We start from the raw sequence: 21,358 nt of genomic DNA, 5'->3' as shown, positions 1-21,358 counted from the left end.
ACTGCCTTGATCGCCCTGTGGGATGACCTCTGCTGGGAGAGGAACAAGGGGAGTATGACCCTGTAGAATCTCCTGGACCTCTGAGTGGCTTTTGATACCATCGACCATGGTATCCTTCTGAATAGGTTGTCTGGGTTGGGAGTTGGAGGCACTGCACTGCACTCATACTTGGATGGCTGATTCCAGAAGGTGGTGCTGGAGGATTATTGCTCTGTGCCTCGGCAATTATGCCATAGGGTTCCACAGGGCTCTATTTTATCCCCTATGCTGTTCAACATCTACATGAAACCGCTGGGGGAGGTTATCTGGAGGTGTGGACTGAGTTGCCATCAATATGCCGATGACACCCAGCTCTACCTCTCTTTTTCATCAAACCCAGGTGAGGCAGTGGGTGTTCTGAATCAGTGCCTGAGCATGGTAATGGACTGGTTAAGGGCCAATAAACTGAAACTCAATCCAGACAAGACGGAGGTACTGTTAGTGGGTGGTTCGTGTCCAGCTAGGTGATGTTCAACCTGTTCTAGAGGGAGTTTTACTCCCCCTAAAGGATCAGGTTCGTAGTTTGGGGGTGCCCTCGGACCCAGAACTGTCACTTGAAGCACAGGTGAACTTGGTGGCATGGAGCACTTTTTATCAACTTAGGCTGGTATACCGACTACAACCTTATCTGGACAGAGATAGCCTAGCTACAGTTATCCATACTCTGATAACCTCTTGTCTGTATTACTGTAATGCGTTACACATGGGGCTGCCTTTGAAAACACTCCGGCAACTTCAGCTAGTCCCAAATAGGGCAGCAAGATTGTTAACAGGGACTGGCCAATGAGATCACATTATGCCAGTACTTTTCCAACTGCACTGCCTGCCAGTCCATTTCTGGGCCTGACTCAAAGTGCTGGTATTAACATTCAAAGCCTTAAATGGCTTGGGGTCAGGTTATCTGAAGGATCGCCTCCTCCCATATGTGCCTGCCTGGACCCTAAGATCATCTTCAGCGGTCCTTCTCTTTGAGCCCCTGTCAAAGGAATTGAGGCAGGTAGCTACCAGGAAGAGGGCCTTTTCTGCTGTGTCACCTTGGCTGTGGAATGAGCTCCCTAGAGAGGTTCGCCTGGCACCTATGTTGTACTCCTTCCGGTGCCAGGTGAAGACCTTTTTATTCTTCCAGTATTTTAGCATTTTAGCTTCCTAGTCTTTTATTTATTGTTTATTTATTATTAAATTTATTAATCGCCCATCTGGCTAGTCACCCAGCCACTCTGGGCGATGTACAACATACAATAAAACAGTTTAAAACAATAAAATTCTACAATAAAAACATTTTCTAAAATACCCTAACACACCCCAAATGCCTGCCTGAACAACCATGTTTTTAATGCACGACGGAAGCTCATTAAAGAGGGGGCATGACGGAGTTCCCTAGGGAGGGAGTTCCCTAGGGAACTCTAGGGAGTTCCCTAGGGGCCACCACAGAAAAGGCCCTCTCCCTCGTCCCCACCAGTCTAGCTGTCCTGGCTGATGGGACAGAGAGAAGGCCATCCGAGGCTGATCTTGTTAAGCGGCCTGTCTGGTGCTGCTGGAGGTGCTCCTTAAGATAGGCTGGGCCGGAACCATATAGGGTTTTAAAGGTCAAAACCAACACCTTGAATTTGGCCCGGAAAACAACTGGTAACCAGTGCAACTCCTTCACTTCGCTCCTTCACTTCAGCACTGGAGTGATGTGATCTCGCCGGCGGCTGCCTTTAATCAGGCGAGCCGCCGCATTCTGTACCAGCTGCAGCTTCCGAACTGTCTTCAAGGGTAACCCCACGTAGAGCGCATTACAGTAGTCTAAACGAGAGGAGACCAGGGCACGTACTACCAATGAAAGCAGGTGGTCGGGAAGGAAGGGGCGCAGCCGCCATATCAGATGGAGTTGATACAGCGCTGTCCGGCTCACAGCTGACACCTGAGCCTCCATGGACAGCTGGGAGTCCAAAATGACCCCCAGGATGCGGACCTGGTCTTTCAAGGATAGCCGTACCACATTCAACACCAGGTCAACATCCCCTAGCCTCCTCTTGTCTCCCACCAAAAGTACCTCGGTCTTGTCAGGGTTCAGCTTCAGCCTATTCCTCCCCATCCAGCCACTCACCGTCTCCAGACATTTGGACAGGGATTCTACGGCCAACCTTGGTGAAGATTTGAATGAGAGGTAGAGCTGCGTGTCATCCGCATATTGATGACACTGCACCCCAAACCTCCTGATGATAGCCCCCAGCGGCTTCACATAGATGTTAAATAGCATCGGGGAGAGGATGGAACCCTGTGGCACCCCACAAGTGAGTGGCCACGGGTCCGAAACCTCCTCTCCCAGTGCTCCCCTCTGGTACCTGCCGGAGAGGAAGGACCGGAACCACCGCAATAGGGTGTCTCCAATGCCCAACCCCTCCAGGCGGTCCAGGAGGATACCGTGGTCAACGGTATCAAAAGCCGCTGAGAGGTCGAGGAGAACAAGGAAGGAGTATTCACCCCTATCCAGAGCCCTCATATCATCTACCAAGGCGACCAAGGCCGTTTCTGTCCCATGCCCAAGTCTGAAGCCCGACTGAAATGGGTCTAGATAATCAGTTTCTTCCAAGTGTGCCTTCAACTGCACCGCCACCACCCGCTCAATCACCTTGCCCAAAAATGGCAGATTTGAGACTGGGCGAAAGTTGTTCAGAACTTGAGGATCCAAGGAGGGCTTCTTTAAGAGTGGTCTTATCACTGCCTCCTTGAGGGCTGATGGCATCACTCCCTCCTCAAGGGAGGCGTTCACCACCGCCCTGATCCCCTCACTCAGTCTTTCTCTGCAGCCCATAATGAGCCAAGATGGGCAAGGATCAAGTAAGCAGGTGGTCGGCCTTACAGATGAAAGCACCTTGTCCACTTCATCAGGAGGAAGAAGCTGGAACCGATCCCACAAAACCGGTTTGCCACAGGCCGCCTCTTGCTCACTAACTGTATCCACAGCGTGCAGAGTAACACACCTAATCTGATCAATTTTATCTGCAAAGTGCCTTGCCAAGTCCTCACAGGAGGCCTTAGAGTGCTCCAGTGGTTCCGGAGCCACAGGACCGACCAGGCTCCGGACCACTTGGGACAGCCTCCTGGGACAGCACTCTGCAGACGCGATGGAGGCAGCATAATATTCCTTTTTTGCTGCCTTCACCGCCACATGATAGGCTGAAGATACAGCTCTAGCCCGTGTCTGATCGTCTTTGGAGCGAGACTTCCGCCACCGGCGCTCTAGCCGTCTCACCTCCTGTTTCAGTGCTCGTAACCGCGGATTGAACCATGGTGCAAGTCCGAGCCCTGTTCAGGGGGAGAGGGCGTTTCGGAGCCACCTAATCTAATGCCCCAGTGATTGCGGCATTCCAGCCCCCCACCAGGGTCTCGACCTAGTGGCCGTTGGCGTGCCCCAGAGAATCCCCAAGTGCGTTCAGGAATCCATTTGGATCCATAAGATGCCTGGGGCGGACCATTTTAATGGGTCCTCCACCCCTGCGGAGGGGTTGTGGAACCGAGAAGTCCAACGTCACCAGATAGTGAGCTGACCATGACAAGGGGGTGGTGGATATACCCCCGACTTCCAGATCACTCCCCGCTTCTCCAGAAACAAACACAAGGTCTAGTTCATGACCGGCTACATGGGTGGGCCCAGTTAGAATATAGTGCAGCTCCCAGGAGGCCATGGTCTCCATGAAGTCCCGAGGTGCTCCTGTGAGGATGGCCTCCGAATGTACATTGAAGTCCCCCAACACCAATAAGTTAGGGGACTGTACATGCACATCAGAGACCACCTCCAGCACCTCGGCCAGGGAGTCAGTCGTGCAGCGGGGTGGACAGTACACGAGCAGAATCCCCAGACTGCCCTTCGGGCCCAACCTCCAGTACATGCACTCAGCAACCTTGGTCTCCTGGAGAGGGGGCCTGGTGAAGACCAAGGACTCTCGGTAGATAACAGCCACTCCCCCTCCCCGATCCCCAGCCCTCGGCTGCTGTGCATATGAAAACCCGGCTGGGCACATAGCCGCAAGGGTTGGAGCACCGGCCTCAGCCAGCCAGGTCTCCGTAATACATGCCAGGTCTGCACCCTCATCCAGGATCATGTCATGGATGAGAGAGGTTTTCTGGGTAACAGACCTGGCATTGCAGAGCAGCAAACAAAGGCCAGAAGATGGGGTCACTAAAACACTTTTAGCTTTAGTGTTTAAATCTGTATTTTACACCTCTGCTGTTAGGTTTTATTCTGGTTGTACTGTTATATTGTGGTTTTAAGCTTTCATATTTTATATTGTTATAATATATTTAACAATATTTTATATTGTTTTATGCTGCACTTTGTGGTTTTAATTTTTGTGAACCACCCAGAGAGCTTTGGCTATTGGTCGGTATAGAAATGAAATAAATTAATTAAATAAAAAAATGTCATTTTTGAAAAAAGTACAGTGGATTTGGATGTGGCAGGCTCATGTTCAAACTTCCCTTCAGTCACCAGTTCAAGACCCTCTGCAGGTTTTGAAGCAGAAGTGAGAAACATGCTGTTGATCTTCAAGTAGTTCTTTTCAAATGTCCCATCACATTCTTCCCCAAAGGCAACTTCCTTGGCGGTGCAACTCTACCAGTGTGTTGGGGATCGGGGAAATAAACTTCCTTGAACCTAAGGATACCACAACAGAAGAGTTAGGTGTACATGATATTTGATCTCTTTGAACTCCGTTCATTACAGTTTATATTTTTAATCCATGTCCTGGGGGAACTAGTATGATTCCATGGATAAGTATAACTGCTTATAATGGTCTTAAGTAAACATTTAAATAAGTACCTGTTTTTGTTTTACAGTCTCTGTAATGAAACTGGCAGCTTAGAGCAAGAAGACCTTGAGGTATGTGAAGCACTTGTCCTTCATCAGCTCCAGAGATTATTGCAAAGTACAATGAATGGATGCCTTTTACCAGAGAAAGCATTTAATGATAAAAGTGAGATGGTGGATGAAAAACAAGTCAGGTATGACCATTGTTAAGACTTGCACAATTAACATTCTTATAGGTCATGTATATGACTAATATTGAAATCAAAGAATTTCAAGAGGGGGAGCTGCATGCATTTGAAATATCAGGTTCATGATTTAACCATTCAAAATACCATTTATAAAGGATCTTTTACAGCACAGTCTTATACATACCTACTCTGACATTTGTCCCATTGTGTTCGATAGGTATTATTCCTAATTAAGTGTGTGGATTGCAGCCTTGAACAATCATTTTGTGTTTCTTTATGAAAAACATATGCCTTGGCTATAGGGAGTTCAGGGAACAAAGCTATCCTTTGCACCAATCACCCCAAAGGTGGTGGGTAACTCGGTTAAATCCACTGTTGCGCAAAGAGACTTCTGCTCGCACAGCAGGATTTCCCCTTGCTCTCCTCCCCCCTATGACCCCCCCCCACCATATCTGCTGCAAAGGGTCCCCCAACCCTCAAGTAGATTTGGGGGGCATGTAGGTGGGCACAAGTGGGAGGCGAAATCTGTTTTGCCTGTGGTTCCGTTCTGCTATATCCAATCCTCTGAATCTTCAGACCAGTACTTCCTAAATATAGGAGAGCGGGGCTTTTCTTAAACTGCTTGCTGATTTGGATTCTTGTTTGCAGTCCCTTTTATTTTTGCTTTTTCTCTTAAAAAATACTCCTATTTCCATAATTCCTTCAGGTTGCTTTTCACTAATCCTTACAAATGACAGCTGCAACTCTTTGCTTGAGATTGGGGTCTAGTAACAGTTATTTAGGCATTCATTAATTTTAAGGTTTAGAATACTGTACCGTTTAAGCCCTATTTGGGCATTTTCCCTCTTGTTAATCACATGATGGAGAAAGTGGGCCACACCATCTCATCTGCACTGGCCCCAGCCGTAACCATTCACACATGGGGGGGCACATCTGTAACAAGGAAGCTGCTCTATGTGCATAGGCTCCCCCCATAATTTAGAAACCAGATCATGCTGTGCTCTTCTCATCACTGACCAAGTCCCCCAGCTTCATGCGCCACCCAAGCCATGGGTGCTTGGCCTGTGCTGGGAGGAGCAGCTGTTCTTCTTCCCAGCGCCAGCCACCTGCTGCCTGCACACCTGCTGTTATCTCTGATTTGAGATTGGATATAATGGGAGGATTCCTCTAGGGGGTATTCTTCCCCCCTAGGCCAAATTCCACCCCCTGGAGGGAATGGGGAGACTCCACAGGCTGGATGTGGAACCTCTGTGGGCTGGAGGTTCCACATCCCTGCTTTAAAGAACAAGGGTCTCAGGCCAAGCAAAGCTTTAAAAGATAAACCCAGCACCTTGGATTGGTTCCAGAAGCAAATTGATAACTAACTTAACTTACATAGAACAGGTAGAATATGTGTACGTCTCCCAGTAACTGTTAGGGGATGTGCAATAGTGTTCTGCACAAATTAGACTTCTCTTTGAGGGCAGGCAAGCCCCATATAGAATGCACAGGAGTAATTAAGTCTGAAAATTACAGAAACATATCCAGAATGAGAGAGAGCCTCCATATTCCAAAGTACTTAGAAGCCTCCAAAGTACTCAGAAGCCATTTTAGGGCCAGACCTCTCACAAAGTGATGTGCAAAGACGAATGTTACAAGATACAGTTAGGCACATAACTGTATTGTCACTAAGAGGAAAGCCACCGTGAATCACAGAAGCTATTCATATTCTTAAGGCAAATAGAGACGTTTTCAAGGCCTTCTTAAAGGCCTATACTAAAGGGGCTACCTGTAAAATCAACCAGAAGAGAGCTTCATAACTGTGGTGCTGCCAAGGCCCTGTCTCTTGTGCTTGCTGACCTAGCAGGTTTTACCAGCAGCCACCTGAGCAGAGCCTTCAAAGTGGAGTGTATGGGCAGAACTATACTGATGAAGGTGGTCCTTAACATAACCTGTTCCCAAGGTGTTAGGGCTTTGAATGTTAACGTCAGTTCTTTGACTTGAGCTCGATGTTGCGTGTTCAGACTTTCTGGGCCTCGTTAGCATCTGGGTGGCCAAATTTTGCACCAACTAAAGTTTCTGAACCATCTTCAAAGACAGCCCTGTGAAAAGCATGTTGTATCCTGTCCCTCCTCCAAGGAGCTCAGATGTGCATGCATAGAGGTTAACTGATTTTATCCTTGCAACAAGAGTGTGACGTTACTTACCTTGTCAGCTACATGGGTGAATGAGGATTTGGACTCCCATCTCCCTGGTCCAAGTCCAACATTTTATCTGCTGTGCTATACTGGCTCTAACACTAATATTTAGATCCTAAGTATGCACTGTTAAGACCTGCTTGGGATAAGTTGAAATTCATGTTATTCCAATTAATTTCTGAGTGCTATTTGAGGAAATATGAATTTCAGAATGAGCTTAATGGCTTTTTTTAAAAATAAAGAAAACTTGTGTTACAAAATTTGAATAACAGTGGATAGCTCTACATCTTTATTGATATATGCTGTTTTGTTTACCAAATTTACATTTATCTTTCCTTAGGCCTGAATTGACATCTTATTTTGCAATGACATGGGAACGTTTAAGCAAGCATGTCTTATTCTTGCAAAGGCACCATGCTTTATTTGAACAAGAAGTGAAAGACATGTTTGGTACCTTACTGATTTTGGAAAGACATGAACAAGATGGCCTGGTCAGTACTTGTTTCATTGGCTGCTGATATAATTTGTCTCAATTGTTTGTCTGTATAGGGCAAGAGACTTACATCTGGAGAAAGGTCTTGGGAGAAAACAAAAGCCTTCCAATTTTTTTTTAATATAAAAGGTCTTGCAAATATTGGCTCTGCTGAAAAACAAAGGTGTCTTAGGCATTTAGCTAACAATTGTTTCTTGGACTGTGAATACATTCCACTAAGGTAGAATATATAGCTTATTCCTGAGGTTTCTATGCTCATGAGAGATGAGTAAATCTAGCTTTTTGTCTGTCTTAAAGGAAGATCCTATTCGTATTTACTCAGGAGTAAGTCCCATTGAGTTTAACTGAGCTTACTTCAAAGTGGGTTGCAGCTGTAGTAATTTGCATCTCTTATATTAGGGATGGTCAACTTCTGTATTTTCTCAGAAGCCACTCCATTCACCAGATACTGGTCTAGGGAGCAGAATTCATTTATTTTCATTTAAGAAATTTCTTACCTGCTTTTCACTATAAAATAATCCCAAGGCAGGGTACAAACAATAAAACACATTAAAATAATATAGTGTTGACAAAAACATAATCAAACAGAGGAGAACAGTAACAGATAAATAACAGTACAGAATGTAGCAAAAGAAAAGTGAGAAAAATTAAATCAAAAGCCTGGGTAAACAAATATGTCTTTAGCTGGTGCCAAATGCTTGGATGATTTAGTGCCGCACGTATATGACCTGCAAGGGAGTTCCACAATCAAGATGCCTGTATGGAGGTGGAGGCAACCCCTGTCATGGCTGGTCAGGCTCTCTGATAAAACTGGTATCATTTAGCAGATAATATGAGGTCATTGATGGCGGGGGGTGGGGGGAGTTGAGGATCTCATGTGCTTTCTGAAAGATACCTTCAAGAGGAAGTTTGATAACAGTGGCATTTTGCTTTTCCAGAATGCCCACAAAGCAGCAAAATAATAAAATGTGTATGAGATACACCAACCAGTTGGTTGGTTTAAAAATATATTAAGGCAAAAGCCAAGGGAGCTGAAGCTGATTTTTTTTTTTTACAATTTATCAATATTACTTAATTTTATATGTACTATTATAAAACTGCTAAATATTGTGGCAACGTAGGGTTTTTTAAAGCTTCTCTTGTTTAATAAGCAGGCCAAAAAGGAACAGACATGTACTTGTTTTTATTATAATGGTGATTTACTTGTGTTGTTGTAGGCTACACCATTATTGAAAGAGAGCCTTTCAGAAGAATATGAGGACAGGTCATTTGCTTGTAGCGATAAAACCTCTTGTAAATTGCAGACAAACAATTGCAAAAGAAAGCAAGGTAAATATGCACAATGGCTTGGCAGCAGTGGTGAAAAAGAATAAAGTAATACTCTTAAAAGACTCATTCTTAGTCTCCTGCAATATTCAGTACCTCAGGAAGTGTTGATAAAATGCAGCAGTGAAAACTGCAGGAGATATTTGCACCCCTTTAGCAACTGTGGTGATGGTGGGGACACAGCTCTGTAATTTATAGGGTGCTGCTCTGATCATATCAATTATATAAAAGTAGGATTTCATGTGTGGAGCACTTTGTGCTGTTGAAATGAATGGAGCAGCATCTGTTTCTTCAAAGCTCCACATAAGCAGTGGAGCCCATTTTTGTACTGGGGCTCCAACCCTGTGGAATGAAAATATATTTGTATTTGAAGTTATAGCTGAATAAGATCCTTTTGTCTGTGGCTTAATAGTAGCAAGTATTTCTGTGCTTTTGAAGAATTAACATGTTTTCTGATTTAGATGCAAATTAGAAATGGAATGATGAGTTATCCTATTAAAATATATCATGCAAAGAAAATGTCTCTATATTGTAAAATATACTTTTCTACAGAAACCCTGAAAAATGTATGTGTTAGGAACATTTTTGTAACTTGTTAGTGCAGAGGAAGCAGAGATAGATTTTCCCATTTCTTAGAAGAAGCTCCATACTGAGAAAAACATGTGTTGGCGTTTCCAAATTTATTTTGAAAAAATAGATTTGTTAGAAGAATTTGTTTTGCCAAAGGAAGTAATTTGGTTTAGGAGCGGGAGATGCTGACTTTCTCAGTGTGTCCTTGCATCAAAGGCCAAAAGAGACAAGCAATTAGGACACACACTCCTTTACACAGTAAACATAACCAATCAAGTTTAGATTGCTTTTCTAGATTCTTATCAAAAGAGAGAGGCTATGATTTAAACTAATGTGGGGGGTTTATTTGTTTTTATGTATATCAAATATTTCTTTTGGATTAATGCAGTAATGGTGCTCGTTATCGCTGGTGAAGTTATTGCTTAAAAAAAAAAAGTCTCCAGACCCAAACTATTCAAGGTATTTGGCCAGTTTACTGTTTTCTTTGGCAGCTGCAGAAATAGTAGCAGCATATTTGACTAAAGTTCACAGTAGGATCCTTTTGTAAAGAACTATAATGGACAGTTTAGATCAATAAACAAGAGATAACAAAAATGAAAAATTAAAGGGAATGGGGCTTAAAAAGAAAACAAACTGGTCTGATCACTGTGACTTTGAAATGTGCTTCATTATTGTGTGTGTTCACATACAGAAGTCACAAGCTGGTGTGAAGATGAGAGCAAGGAAGAAAGCCTGGTGGAAAAGATTCCTATTACAGGTAAAAGTAATGGCTGTATAATAGCCTCAAATACAGGGTTTGACTTTATTATATAATCAAAACGTTGCATTTCAGTGGCTTGTGAATCTCCCTAATAGTGAGTAAATTCCGCTACTACATACTGAGCACAGAGATTAAACACAAGATCATAAAGTCCACGCTTATGTTAACATAAACCAAGAAGGAAAATAACAGTGCCTGTTTTAATTCCTTGTAATCATGTTATACGTTTTAAACCATGTGAATATCCTCTGTCATTTTAGCCTTTCAGGTCTTGGTATCGGTGTTACAAAGGTCAGTCTCCATGGGGAAGAATCAGTAATTATATAGCAAACTACAGATGTTTCTGATTTGACTCTTTTCTTTTCTGTAGTAATTGAATGTGTATCATTAGAATAAGCAGGAGAAAAATATAGCAGACAAGAAGCTGGGCTTGTGCCTCAGTTACAAAGGCGCTCTGATAATTTAAAAATATTTTGCAATAAGGTTTCATCGAGACCTGTTAAGATCTCTCTTTCTGGAAGCTATATTATGTTTGTTTAGAAAGAATATCAAAGATAGCATGGCAGTTTGGTTTGAGGATATTGTACACATTAGCATCCTTGACAGATGCCCATTTGTAGTAACTAAATGTAGCAGACACTTTCTTTTATACAGAAGAAAAAGCTTAATTGCAAATATAAATATTGGAATATCTGTGTGCAAACAATTAGCAGAGAAGTGTTGAGGATTACTTCTTTCAATAGCTATTCTGGCTTTTTAATGTGAAAAGTGCTTAAACTGATATATCTGTATGCATGCATGTGTTTACTCTTTTGTGAAACAAAAAGCAAAGCTAGCCATATTGATTATTTTAAAAATTCCAAAATCCACATTAGGGCAATACCTTTATTAGGCCATCTCAAGGTCACAAAAAACATACACGCTTTTGAGGCAAGGCTACACGTATTGAACAGCCAAATCTGTACTCTTGCATACTTGTTAAAGAATGGTGGTGGGGGGTGCCTTCTAAAGTGCTGTTTTGGCATTGGTGGAGGAGGAGTCACTGGCGAGGGAGGCTGGAGGCAGCACTGGCGAGATTGCGAAGAGTGGTGTGGACTTTTTTGCTGCTGTTACTGAGCAGCTTTGTAGCCACTGGGCACAAGCTGTAGTGCTGGGTTCGGACATCATGACAAGCCACCCTGAGAACAAGCTACCCTTAACAAGCTTACTATAAACCATGGGTTCTCAGGTTGTCTTGTTGGGGAAAAATAATCCACGCTGCCTGCACTGGGTTTGGACATCACGGTAAGCCACATGGATAATTGTGAGATGCAAACCCAGTCTATGTGTTCACTGATTGGCTGCTTTTTGCATATCAGTAATCACCTATGTCAGTAATCCAGGAAAGAAAAAGCAGCCCTAACCAGTAAAAAACTAAATAGTAGATGGAGGAACAGTGGTACCAAATAGGATTTTTCAAGATATGGATTATGAACATTAAAATCAAATCTTTTCCCTATCTCCCAGCCAATTTCTGCCTAAAATTAAAAAGGGGAAATATTTAGCATACCCCTACAAATTGGTGTGGTGGTGACATAGTTGTGGGACATGGGCTTCACTTCCTGCTTAAAAATACCCCAAACCCTCTGAATATCCACATTGCTGTCTACCAATGTGTTCGGACCTAGTTTAAAAATTAGTCTGTGAACAGAGAATTAGTGAAGACTAGCAGGGCAAAGAAGGACAACTAAAAATAATAAGTATAAATGCAGACAGAGGACATAGGAGTGGCCATATGTTCCTGGGGTTATTTCAAACGTTATGCACTTATTATGCAGAAAGCACTCCTATGCAAGAAAAACTATGGATATGATTCAGCCATCTTTAAGCTCCATTGTTTTCAGTGGAAGAGATTAAGTGCTTGCTTAGCTCTTTTTGTAAATTGTGAGACTTGCAGCTTGACCCTATATATATTTACTCAGAAGAAAGTCTACTGGGTTCAGTGAGACTGACTCTCAGGTATGACTGCAGCCTTTGTTTAATTTGTGCACTGTGCATAGACTTCCTTTTGCAGGCTTTTGGGTTCTGCAAAAATACTGATGTGTGTAGTGTACCCAGCATACCTTGGGCAGGTGAAATATTAAATAGTTACATATAGGCAGTGGTGGCCAGATCCAGGCTGCTCTTCTTTCATACAAACATAGGCTTGTGTGTGCACAGTGAAATCTTTTATTTTCTTCTTCAGCCAGCAGCTCCCTTATGTTGCAGTAGGCTATATAGTTCATGAAAGCTAATGCCAGAATAAATTTGTTAGTTTTTAAGGTGCCACAAGACCCTTTGTCCTTTTTAAAAAAGGCCCTTGCTGTGCTGTGTGTGGGGTAGGAAGGCCACTGTTTGGGAAAGAAAATAAACAGTCCCATTGAATGCAAAGATCTCCTAACACTCTTGTGTGGGTCAGGGTCAGTGCCTGTGCATTTGATTCCAGGAGGTAAGAGATATTTCCCTTCTCTATCGCCTTTTTCATTTTTAATGCAGCATATTAATTTAATAGAAATGGTAAATGAGATTCAAAAAGTTTGCGTAGAGTGAATATGGATGTAACCTTTTAAACGGACATGCTGTGACCACAGTTACCTGTGTGTCCAGCTTTGCAGTTTGCATGACAGACATTCCAGCAAGTAGAATGCTGCCCAGCCATTCATCTTGCCCTTTTCCTCCAGCTTCTGGCAGGCAGTCTGTCTTTTAAAAAACATGTTACAAATGTATATATGTTCATATCTGTATACATTGATCACTTATTTAAAAAACTGCAAACTTTAAAAAACTGTTGCAGGGATTACAGGCAAGGCAGGTGTTTTGGTCTCTCCCCTCCCCCCACCCATTTTATTTGGTTATTTTCATCTGGTTTAAAAACCATGAGCTTTCATCATAATATAAGGCGATGGAAGAAAACCACATATAAGCATGCGTTTTGTTCAAAATGCAAACATGTTGGTCTATGTAACAAGGAAAAATTATAAGCAGAAGAGAGTCATTGTGTAAAATAAAGAGATATGCAGGTATGGCATTTTTCTATAATCAGTGTGTTGGTGATGTTGTTATTATTATTGGTGCCAGCCCCAGTTTTCTGAGGGCCCTTGGTTAAGACATCTGCAATGGGCCCCTTCCCTCAGTGAATCTACCTTGTCACTGCCATTGTCATCAGCTGCTATTGCTCTCCATCCTCTTTCTCATTGTTGTTGCCACATGCTTGCTTGACTGGCAGAGAGCAACGAGCAAGTAGGCAGTGGTATCTACTGCTTCTGCTTCTTACCACCACCATTGTCTGGGCCAGAGCAAGAAGCAGGAGAACAAGCATGTTGCAGTGATGAAAAGGAGGAGCAACTCCAGGGACCTTTTGTCAGTGGGCCCTGCTGGAGTGTGGGCCCTTGGCAGGTGACCAACCATGCCTACCTTTGACGCTGGCCCTGATTATTGTTTATCTCATGTGCACTAGCCAATAGGCATCATATGCAGTTGACTTTGCCCTTGGTTCAAGCTAAGCCGGAGTGAAAATTCACAGAACAATTTTTTCAGAGATTACTCTGTGAAAGTAAAAGGTACATTTGTAATAAGTGCTCTGAGGTGACATTCAACCTGCTGTCATTGCTCTTAAAATATTATCTCTGCATCTATTCATAGTAAGCATTCTGTGAGTAAAGCTTTTCAGTAAACCAGATGGCATCCTTTATTTTAAAAGTGACACTTTGAATTTTTCACTACACACATTTTGTCCTGCAAACATGCATTCCATCTAAACCTCTTTGTACCTTGGATGACATAATCTACAGCTGTAGCAGGCTCCAAGTTTTCTCATAACATATCTGCAGTCTCTACTTTCAGTGGTTGATGATCGCTCTTGGGTCTCTCCTCAACCCTAAAATTCTCCAGAAGTGGTACGAGAGTTGAGGCCAACATATAATCAATAACACTCCTCCCTTTAATGGAGATGAAAGTGTATTGGCTCTCTACATCCTCAGGGCTATTTATTTCTATTGCATATTCTAAGTTGAAACTTATAAATCAGCTTAGATAAATTTAAGCCCACTCTGTTTATGTGAATACCTACACAGAAATATAGAAAATGTACACACTACGTACAACTTCTTAGATATTGCATAGTGCATTGGCTATTCGTTGTGGTTTGTTATTCATTATTTGTTATTCGTTGTGGTTTGGTTTTGTAAGCCTTTAGGGATGAAGTGGTATAAAAATGCTTTAATAACAAAGAAACATGAAAGGCCTCTGCCTGAAACCCCGGAGAGCTGCTGCCTGCCAGAATAGGCACTGCTGGGCTAGATGGATCAGTAGTCCGATCTCCGCCCATACCACCCTTGTATCTGGCCTTGCCACCTTCCACATGTTGGAGTGGGAAGCCTGCTGTACTTGTGTAGTGGGAAGCCTGCTGTACTTGTGTAGTGGGAAGCCTGCTGCACTTGTGTAGTGGGAAGCCTGCTGCACTTGTGTAGTGGGAAGCCTGCTGCACTTGTGTAGTGGGAAGCCTGCTGCACTTGTGTAGTGGGAAGCCTGCTGCACTTGTGTAGTGGGAAGCCTGCTGCACTTGTGTAGGCTCCCCACATGACTTAGAACTCTGGGTTCGAAATGACACAGGAAACCTACTTGAGTACACAGGCTCCCTGCTATAGAACTCTCCCCTCCAATACATGTACGAGGCTAGTGAGTGTCCCCCCACTCTCCCCCCATGCGATTCTAATTGTCATAGTGTCATAGAAAGTGGCAACTAGAATGCAAATTAATGATAAAATGCAAATAAATTAACAAGTCACTGTGAAGGAGAGATAAAAATCATAAAACTCTGAGAAGTAAACTCTGGGACACAAATAAATGGCAAGATTTATTAATTGAAGGTAGAGAAGTCTAGAGAACACCCAAGGGGACTAGTATGGATTTGTTTCCTTTGGTTGGCAGTAAAAAAGGTAACTCATTTCCTCTTCCAAATTTCCATGAGAAGCTGCTGGACTAGATAAATTCTAAGATTGTAAACCTGCAGGCAGGGACTGTCTTGTTTCGCTGATTGTTTATGTCTCATTCCAGGAGCCTTTCTGGCTAAGGAGTGGGATAAAACTACTTTCAGTAAGTAAATACAAGTAAACTAAGGCCCTTTCCAAATTGGGGCCTTTAGCATTGCTGAGGCATTGATCTTCCACAATTCTGCTTCTAGTTGATTAAAACTGTGGTTCCAAATGGTGCTTAATATAGTACTATATTTCCCATAACAGGCATAATCATAAGTATGGCTACTCGGAAGGAAGTTCCATTCATTTATAGAAAGTGTGCATAGGATTGAAGCCTTCAGGTGGAAAAGGTCTCTCCAGTTGGTGTAATGAATGCACCTTCTGCTTCTCCTGGCTACTCACATTGACCCTTTAGTTAGTTGTTTCCTCTTTGCAGCCAAAGCAATCCTATCATTTGCCCATTCACAGTTTAATTTATTAGTGCAATTGCATTTTACATATGATTTTTTTTCTCTCACGTACACTCATGTTTGCACACAAAGTCGATATTAGACTTTTTGCAAAAGTCTGGTGATGGGAAAAGAGGCCATGTAGCAGAACATTGGTAATAGCACAACCAAGAAATGCAGGGCAAGCAGTGGAGAAAGGCTGGGCAGCATCAGCCATGGCATGAGTGTCTTGTGGACCTCTCCTCTTGCCAGTGAGTGCATCAAAGGTGCTCTGCCAGTCCTTATTGGACAGGGTGTTTCTGCAATTGTATTAGTAGGGAAGTTGCACAATCCAGGTCTTTAAAAGGTAGGAGGAAAATGCTGTAATATATCAGTTTGGCAGTGATTGTTGTTTGGATTCTGAGTGATGGATGTCAATTCCAGAATAAACTGGCTTACGTAGAACCACCCTAATGTACCTTTGAGCCTTCTGAGTGCCAAGTATTTTATTTTTCAACTGTTATACTAACGTTACTAATACAGGATAGAAAACAGAGAACAGCATTTTTTTTAAATGGCATGTACATTCTAATGTCGGCTAGATTGCCTCTGAATTACAGTTGCTGGACATGCAAAAACTAATTTAAGTGTCATATGAAAATGAACATTTGAAGAAGTACTTGGATTTCAGGGGATTTGAGGTAGCAGGAATTGATAAAAGAATGGGTGTGCTTAAGTTTGATACATTGTTATTCCTCCCTTTTTGAGATTAGATCTTTACTGCAGTATTGAAAAAGGATGAAAGGGTAATTTTTAGTTAACCAGACAGTAAAGATCTCATTTTTCATAATTTTCATTTCATAACTAGATGATAGGTTTAGATTCCCCAGTTTAAACCTCTACATGTAACAACAGAAAAGTGTACACACTGAAAGACAAATTGATAATATTAATAGCTTAGTTTTGATAGCATATTCCAACATAGGCTAGGATCCAGAGATGTCTATCTAAGGGACCGCCTGTCCCATTATGAACCTGCCTAGGTATTAAGATCTGCAGGAGAGGCCCTTTTGATGGCATCAGTACCCACAGAGGTCAGTTTTTCGGGCATGTGTGAAAGACCTTTCTCCTGTGATGCTCCCAAACTGTGAAATGCACCCCCTTAGGAAATATGATTAGCCCATCCTCTCCTGGCTTTTAGAAAGCATGTGAAGAAGCATCTCTTTAATTTAGTTTTAAAGGTGTGCACCTCCTTGATGGTCTTTTAGCAAATAAGGTGGTATAAAAATGTTAATAATATATAATAAAAATTAAAAAAATACGTGCAGTGTGTGTTATCATTCATTTGATTATTATTCAGTAAGGGAGTTTAAGTTGTCTTTTCCAATGTAAGGTATTTGGAAATCTGACAGCTAGATATTTCTGCTTCCATCTACGGGAGCATATTAACAGTCATCCCACCCCCACTGCGTACTTGAAATTGGTGTGGTTAAGGAGTAGCAATAGAGTGGATTTCCTCCCCCCCCCTTTTTTTTTCAATGCACCTTATTGGTGAAGTTCCAGTTGTAATCTGATTAATAATCCAGGACTGGGAGATGGTTAACACTGAGTACAAGGGAATATTAGTCTGTGCTTCCTCAAATGAGCCTAGTTAGGAGGTGCTTGCTGTTATGTGGAGAGCTTTAAGATTGAGTTAGTTTGCCTTATTGCACAATGTTTGCACAGGGAGCAATTTAGGACAGGAGCAAGATATCACAGTCCGAAAGAGGTGGTTAAATAAGCAAGGGCATTAAACTAGCCATATACCTTAATTATCCCCCCCCCCCCCCGGCAGCCCGTGCTGGTGGTAACAAAAGAATTGTGATGTCTGTTGAATAGTGAGAGGACTAGACAGGAAAGAATGGAAAAATCCTACTTGTTGAAATCTAGCATCTTGGGATTTCAATCTGTCCCGAGATTTCAATTTCCCTCATCAGATAAAATGGGTGCATACAACCAGTATCATCAAAACCTCCACTATGCTCCATTTTCAGGGCACCAGAGGAATTTATTCACAAAGAAACAAATAGTGGTGATAAAACTTTGCAACTTGCAAGGGAGGGAACAAGGAAATGATTGGCTCTGCCCTCTCATGCCAAAGATTCCAGCTTGTGAAATTTCCTTCCATTCATACAATTATAATCATATGAAGCTGAAGCTTCAAATTTCTACAAAGCTAATTATGTTCAAGATATATGCACACTAGAGTTTCAAAAAGCACCACTCAGAGTTGGACTAAAGAAATCTCACGTAGAACTCATGCATATGAAACTACTAAAGCCAGGGATTGCTATGTCCTGGGACTCACCCCTGTGGTTCCACATTGAGTCACACTTCTCACCATCTCGGAGTCATATATCTTCGTAGCTCAATACTGAACCATACTAATGTGGATATGTAGCTGAAGGCATCAAGGGGCACATTTCAATTTAGCCCCGCTTTCCACAATGGACAGTATTGTCTTTGACTCCATTAATTAGATTCAAATAAAAAATATTTGCAAGAATAACCTTAAAAAAGTGTGATCAACTAGGCAGATCTGCTCACAAGCCTATTTAAATGAATGGGAACGATGCAAGAGCATCGCCTATTGTCCTGAAAATTGCTAGTATATTCAAGCTATGTGTAAAAGCACCATGTATATCTGGAGGCCATCATTCATGTCTCCCAACTCAAAAGACTAGACTATTATAACATGCTGTATCTATGGTTGCCCTAGATGACTGTCTGGAAGCATAAATTGGTGTTTGTTGTTGTTGTTTATTTGGTCAGTTGCTTCCGACTCTTCGTGACTTCATGGACCAGCCCATGCCAGAGCTTCCTGTCAGCCGTCGCCACCCCCAGCTCCCCCAAGGTCGAGTCCATCACCTCCAGAATATCATCCATCCACCTTGCCCTTGGTCGGCCCCTCTTCCTTTTGCCTTCCACTTTCCCTAGCATCAGCATCTTCTCCAGGGAATCCTGTCTTCTCATTATGTGGCCAAAGTACTTCAATTTTGCCTTTAATATCATTCCTTCAAGTGAGCAGTCTGGCTTTATTTCCTGGAGGATAGACTGGTTTGATCTTCTTGCAGTCCAAGGCACTCTCAGAATTTTCCTCCAGCACCACAGTTCAAAAGCATCTATCTTCCTTCGCTTAGCCTTCCTTATGGTCCAGCTCTCGCAGCCATAGGTTATTACGGGGAATACCATTGCTTTAACTATGCGGACCTTTGTTGTCAGTGTGATGTCTTTGTTCTTAACTAATTTATCAAGATTTGTCATTGCTGTTCTCCCAAGAAGTAAACGTCTTCTGATTTCCTGGCTGCAGTCAGCGTCTGCAGTAATCTTTGTGCCTAGAAAGACCAAGTCTGTCACTGCCTCCACGTTTTCTCCCTCTATTTGCCAGTTATCAGTCAAGCTGGTTGCCATAATCTTGGTTTTTTTGAGGTTTAACTGCGACTCAGCTTTTGCACTTTCTTCTTTCACCTTCGTCATGAGGTTCCTCAGCTCCTCCTCGCTTTCAGCCATCAAAGTGGTATCATCTGCATATCGGAGATTGTTAATGTTTCTTCCAGTGCTTTTAACTCCAGCCTTGGCTTCATCAAGCCCAGCACGTCGCGTGATGTGTTCTGCGTACAGGTTGAATAGGTAGGGTGAGAGTATACAACCCTGCCGTACTCCTTTCCCAATCTTAAACCAGTCAGTTGTTCCATGGTCTGTTCTTACCATTGCTACTTGGTTGTTATACAGATTCCTCAGGAGGCAGACAAGATGACTTGGTATCCCCATCCCACCAAGAACTTGGCACAATTTGTTATGATCCACACAGTCAAAGGCTTTAGAATAGTCAATAAAACAGAAATATATGTTTTTCTGAAACTCCCTGGCTTTCTCCATTATCCAGCGGATATTGGCAATTTGGTCTCTAGTTCCTCTGCCTTTTCTAAACCCAGCTTTACATCTGGCAATTCTCGTTCCATGAATTGCTGGAGTCTACCTTGCAAGATCTTGAGCATTACCTTACTGGCATGTGAAATAAGTGCCACTGTTCAATAGTTTGAACATTCTTTGGTGCTTCCCTTTTTTGGTATGGGGATATAGGTTGATTTTTTCCAAACTGTTGGCCATTCTTGTGTTTTCCAAATTTGCTGGCATATGGCATGCATCACCTTGACAGCATCATCTTGCAAGATTTTAAACAGTTCAGCTGGGATACCGTCATCTCCTGCTGCCTTGTTATTGGCAATGCTTCTTAAGGCCCATTCAACCTCACTCCTCAGGATGTCTGGCTCTAGCTCACTGACCACACCGTCAAATCTATCCCCGATATTATTATCCTTCCTATACAGATCTTCTGTATATTCTTGCCACCTTTTCTTGATCTCTTCTGCTTCTGTTAGGTCCTTGCCATCTTTGTTTTTGATCATACCCATTTTTGCCTGGCATTTACCTCCGATGTTTCTAATTTTCTGGAAGAGGTCTCTTGTCCTTCCTATTCTATTATCTTCTTCCGCTTCCGTGCATTGCTTGTTTAAAAGTAATTCCTTATCTCTTCTGGCTAACCTCTGGAATTTTGCATTTAATTGGGCATATCTCCCCCTATCACTGTTGCCTTTTGCTTTCCTTCTTTCTTGGGCTGCTTCCAGTGTCTCAGCAGACAGCCATCTTGCCTTCTTGGTTTTCTTTTTCTTTGGGACGTTTTTTGTTGCTGCCTCCTGAACAATGTTGTGAACTTCTGTCCATAGTTCTTCCGAGACCCTATCTACTAAATCTAGTCCCTTAAATCTATTCTTCACCTCCACTGCATATTCATGAGGAATATTCGTGAGCTCATATCTACCTGATCTGTGGGTCTTCCCTATTCTCTTTAGTCTGATTCTAAATTGTGCAATAAGAAGTTCGTCATCTGAACTACAATCAGCTCCAGGTCTTGTTTTTACCAACTGCATAGATGTCCGCCACCTTTGGCTACAAAGGATGTAGTCAATCTGATTTTGGTGTCGACCGTCTGGTGAAGTCCATGTATAAAGTCATCTCTTAGGTTGTTGGAAGAGAGTGTTTGTTATGCACAGTGAGTTGTCTTGGCAAAATTCTATCAGCCTATGTCCCGCTTCATTTTGTTCTCCCAGACCATGCTTGCCTGTAATTCCAGGTGTCGTTTGACTACCCACCTTAGCATTCCAGTGTCCTGTAATGAAAATAACATCTCTTTTTGGCATACTATCCAGTAGGTGCGGCAGATCCTCATAGAACTGATATACTTCTGCTTCTTCAGCATCTGTGCTTGGGGCGTATATTTGGATCACTGTGATGTTAAATGGCTTACCCTGAATTCGAATTGAGATCATTCTGTCATTTTTTGGATTGTATCCAAGCACTGCTTTAGCCACTTTATTATGAATTATGAAGGCTACTCCATTTCTTCTGTGGTCCTCTTGTCCACAGTAGTAGATCTGGTGGTCATTTGATGTGAAGTGGCCCATTCCAGTCCATTTCAGTTCACTGACACCCAAAATGTCTATATTTAATCTTGACATCTTCCCAATAACCACATCCAATTTGCCCTG

The 21,358-nt window shown here is 42.6% G+C and overlaps 1 protein-coding gene across 7 annotated transcripts in view; it reads left to right on the top strand.

The window, feature by feature from the left end:
• KIZ (kizuna centrosomal protein) overlaps positions 1-21,358 on the top strand; it is an 81,781-nt gene that overhangs the window by 41,279 nt on the left and 19,144 nt on the right. For all 7 annotated transcript variants that reach the window (XM_084850718.1, XM_084850719.1, XM_084850721.1 and 4 more), the window contains 4 exons: positions 4,864-5,028; positions 7,540-7,690; positions 8,910-9,021; positions 10,280-10,345. In XM_084850718.1, the coding sequence (XP_084706844.1) occupies positions 4,864-5,028; positions 7,540-7,690; positions 8,910-9,021; positions 10,280-10,345 (494 nt within the window). The remainder of the gene's footprint in view (positions 1-4,863; positions 5,029-7,539; positions 7,691-8,909; positions 9,022-10,279; positions 10,346-21,358) is intronic.

The sequence above is a fragment of the Heloderma suspectum genome, chromosome 4 (genome assembly GCF_057233095.1).
Source record: "Heloderma suspectum isolate Gila_16-S chromosome 4, 16-S_ref, whole genome shotgun sequence".
In the NCBI taxonomy this organism is placed as follows: Eukaryota; Metazoa; Chordata; class Lepidosauria; order Squamata; family Helodermatidae; genus Heloderma; species Heloderma suspectum.
Note: the sequence above shows the minus strand (reverse complement) of the source record. Positions and strands in the feature narration are given on the sequence as shown.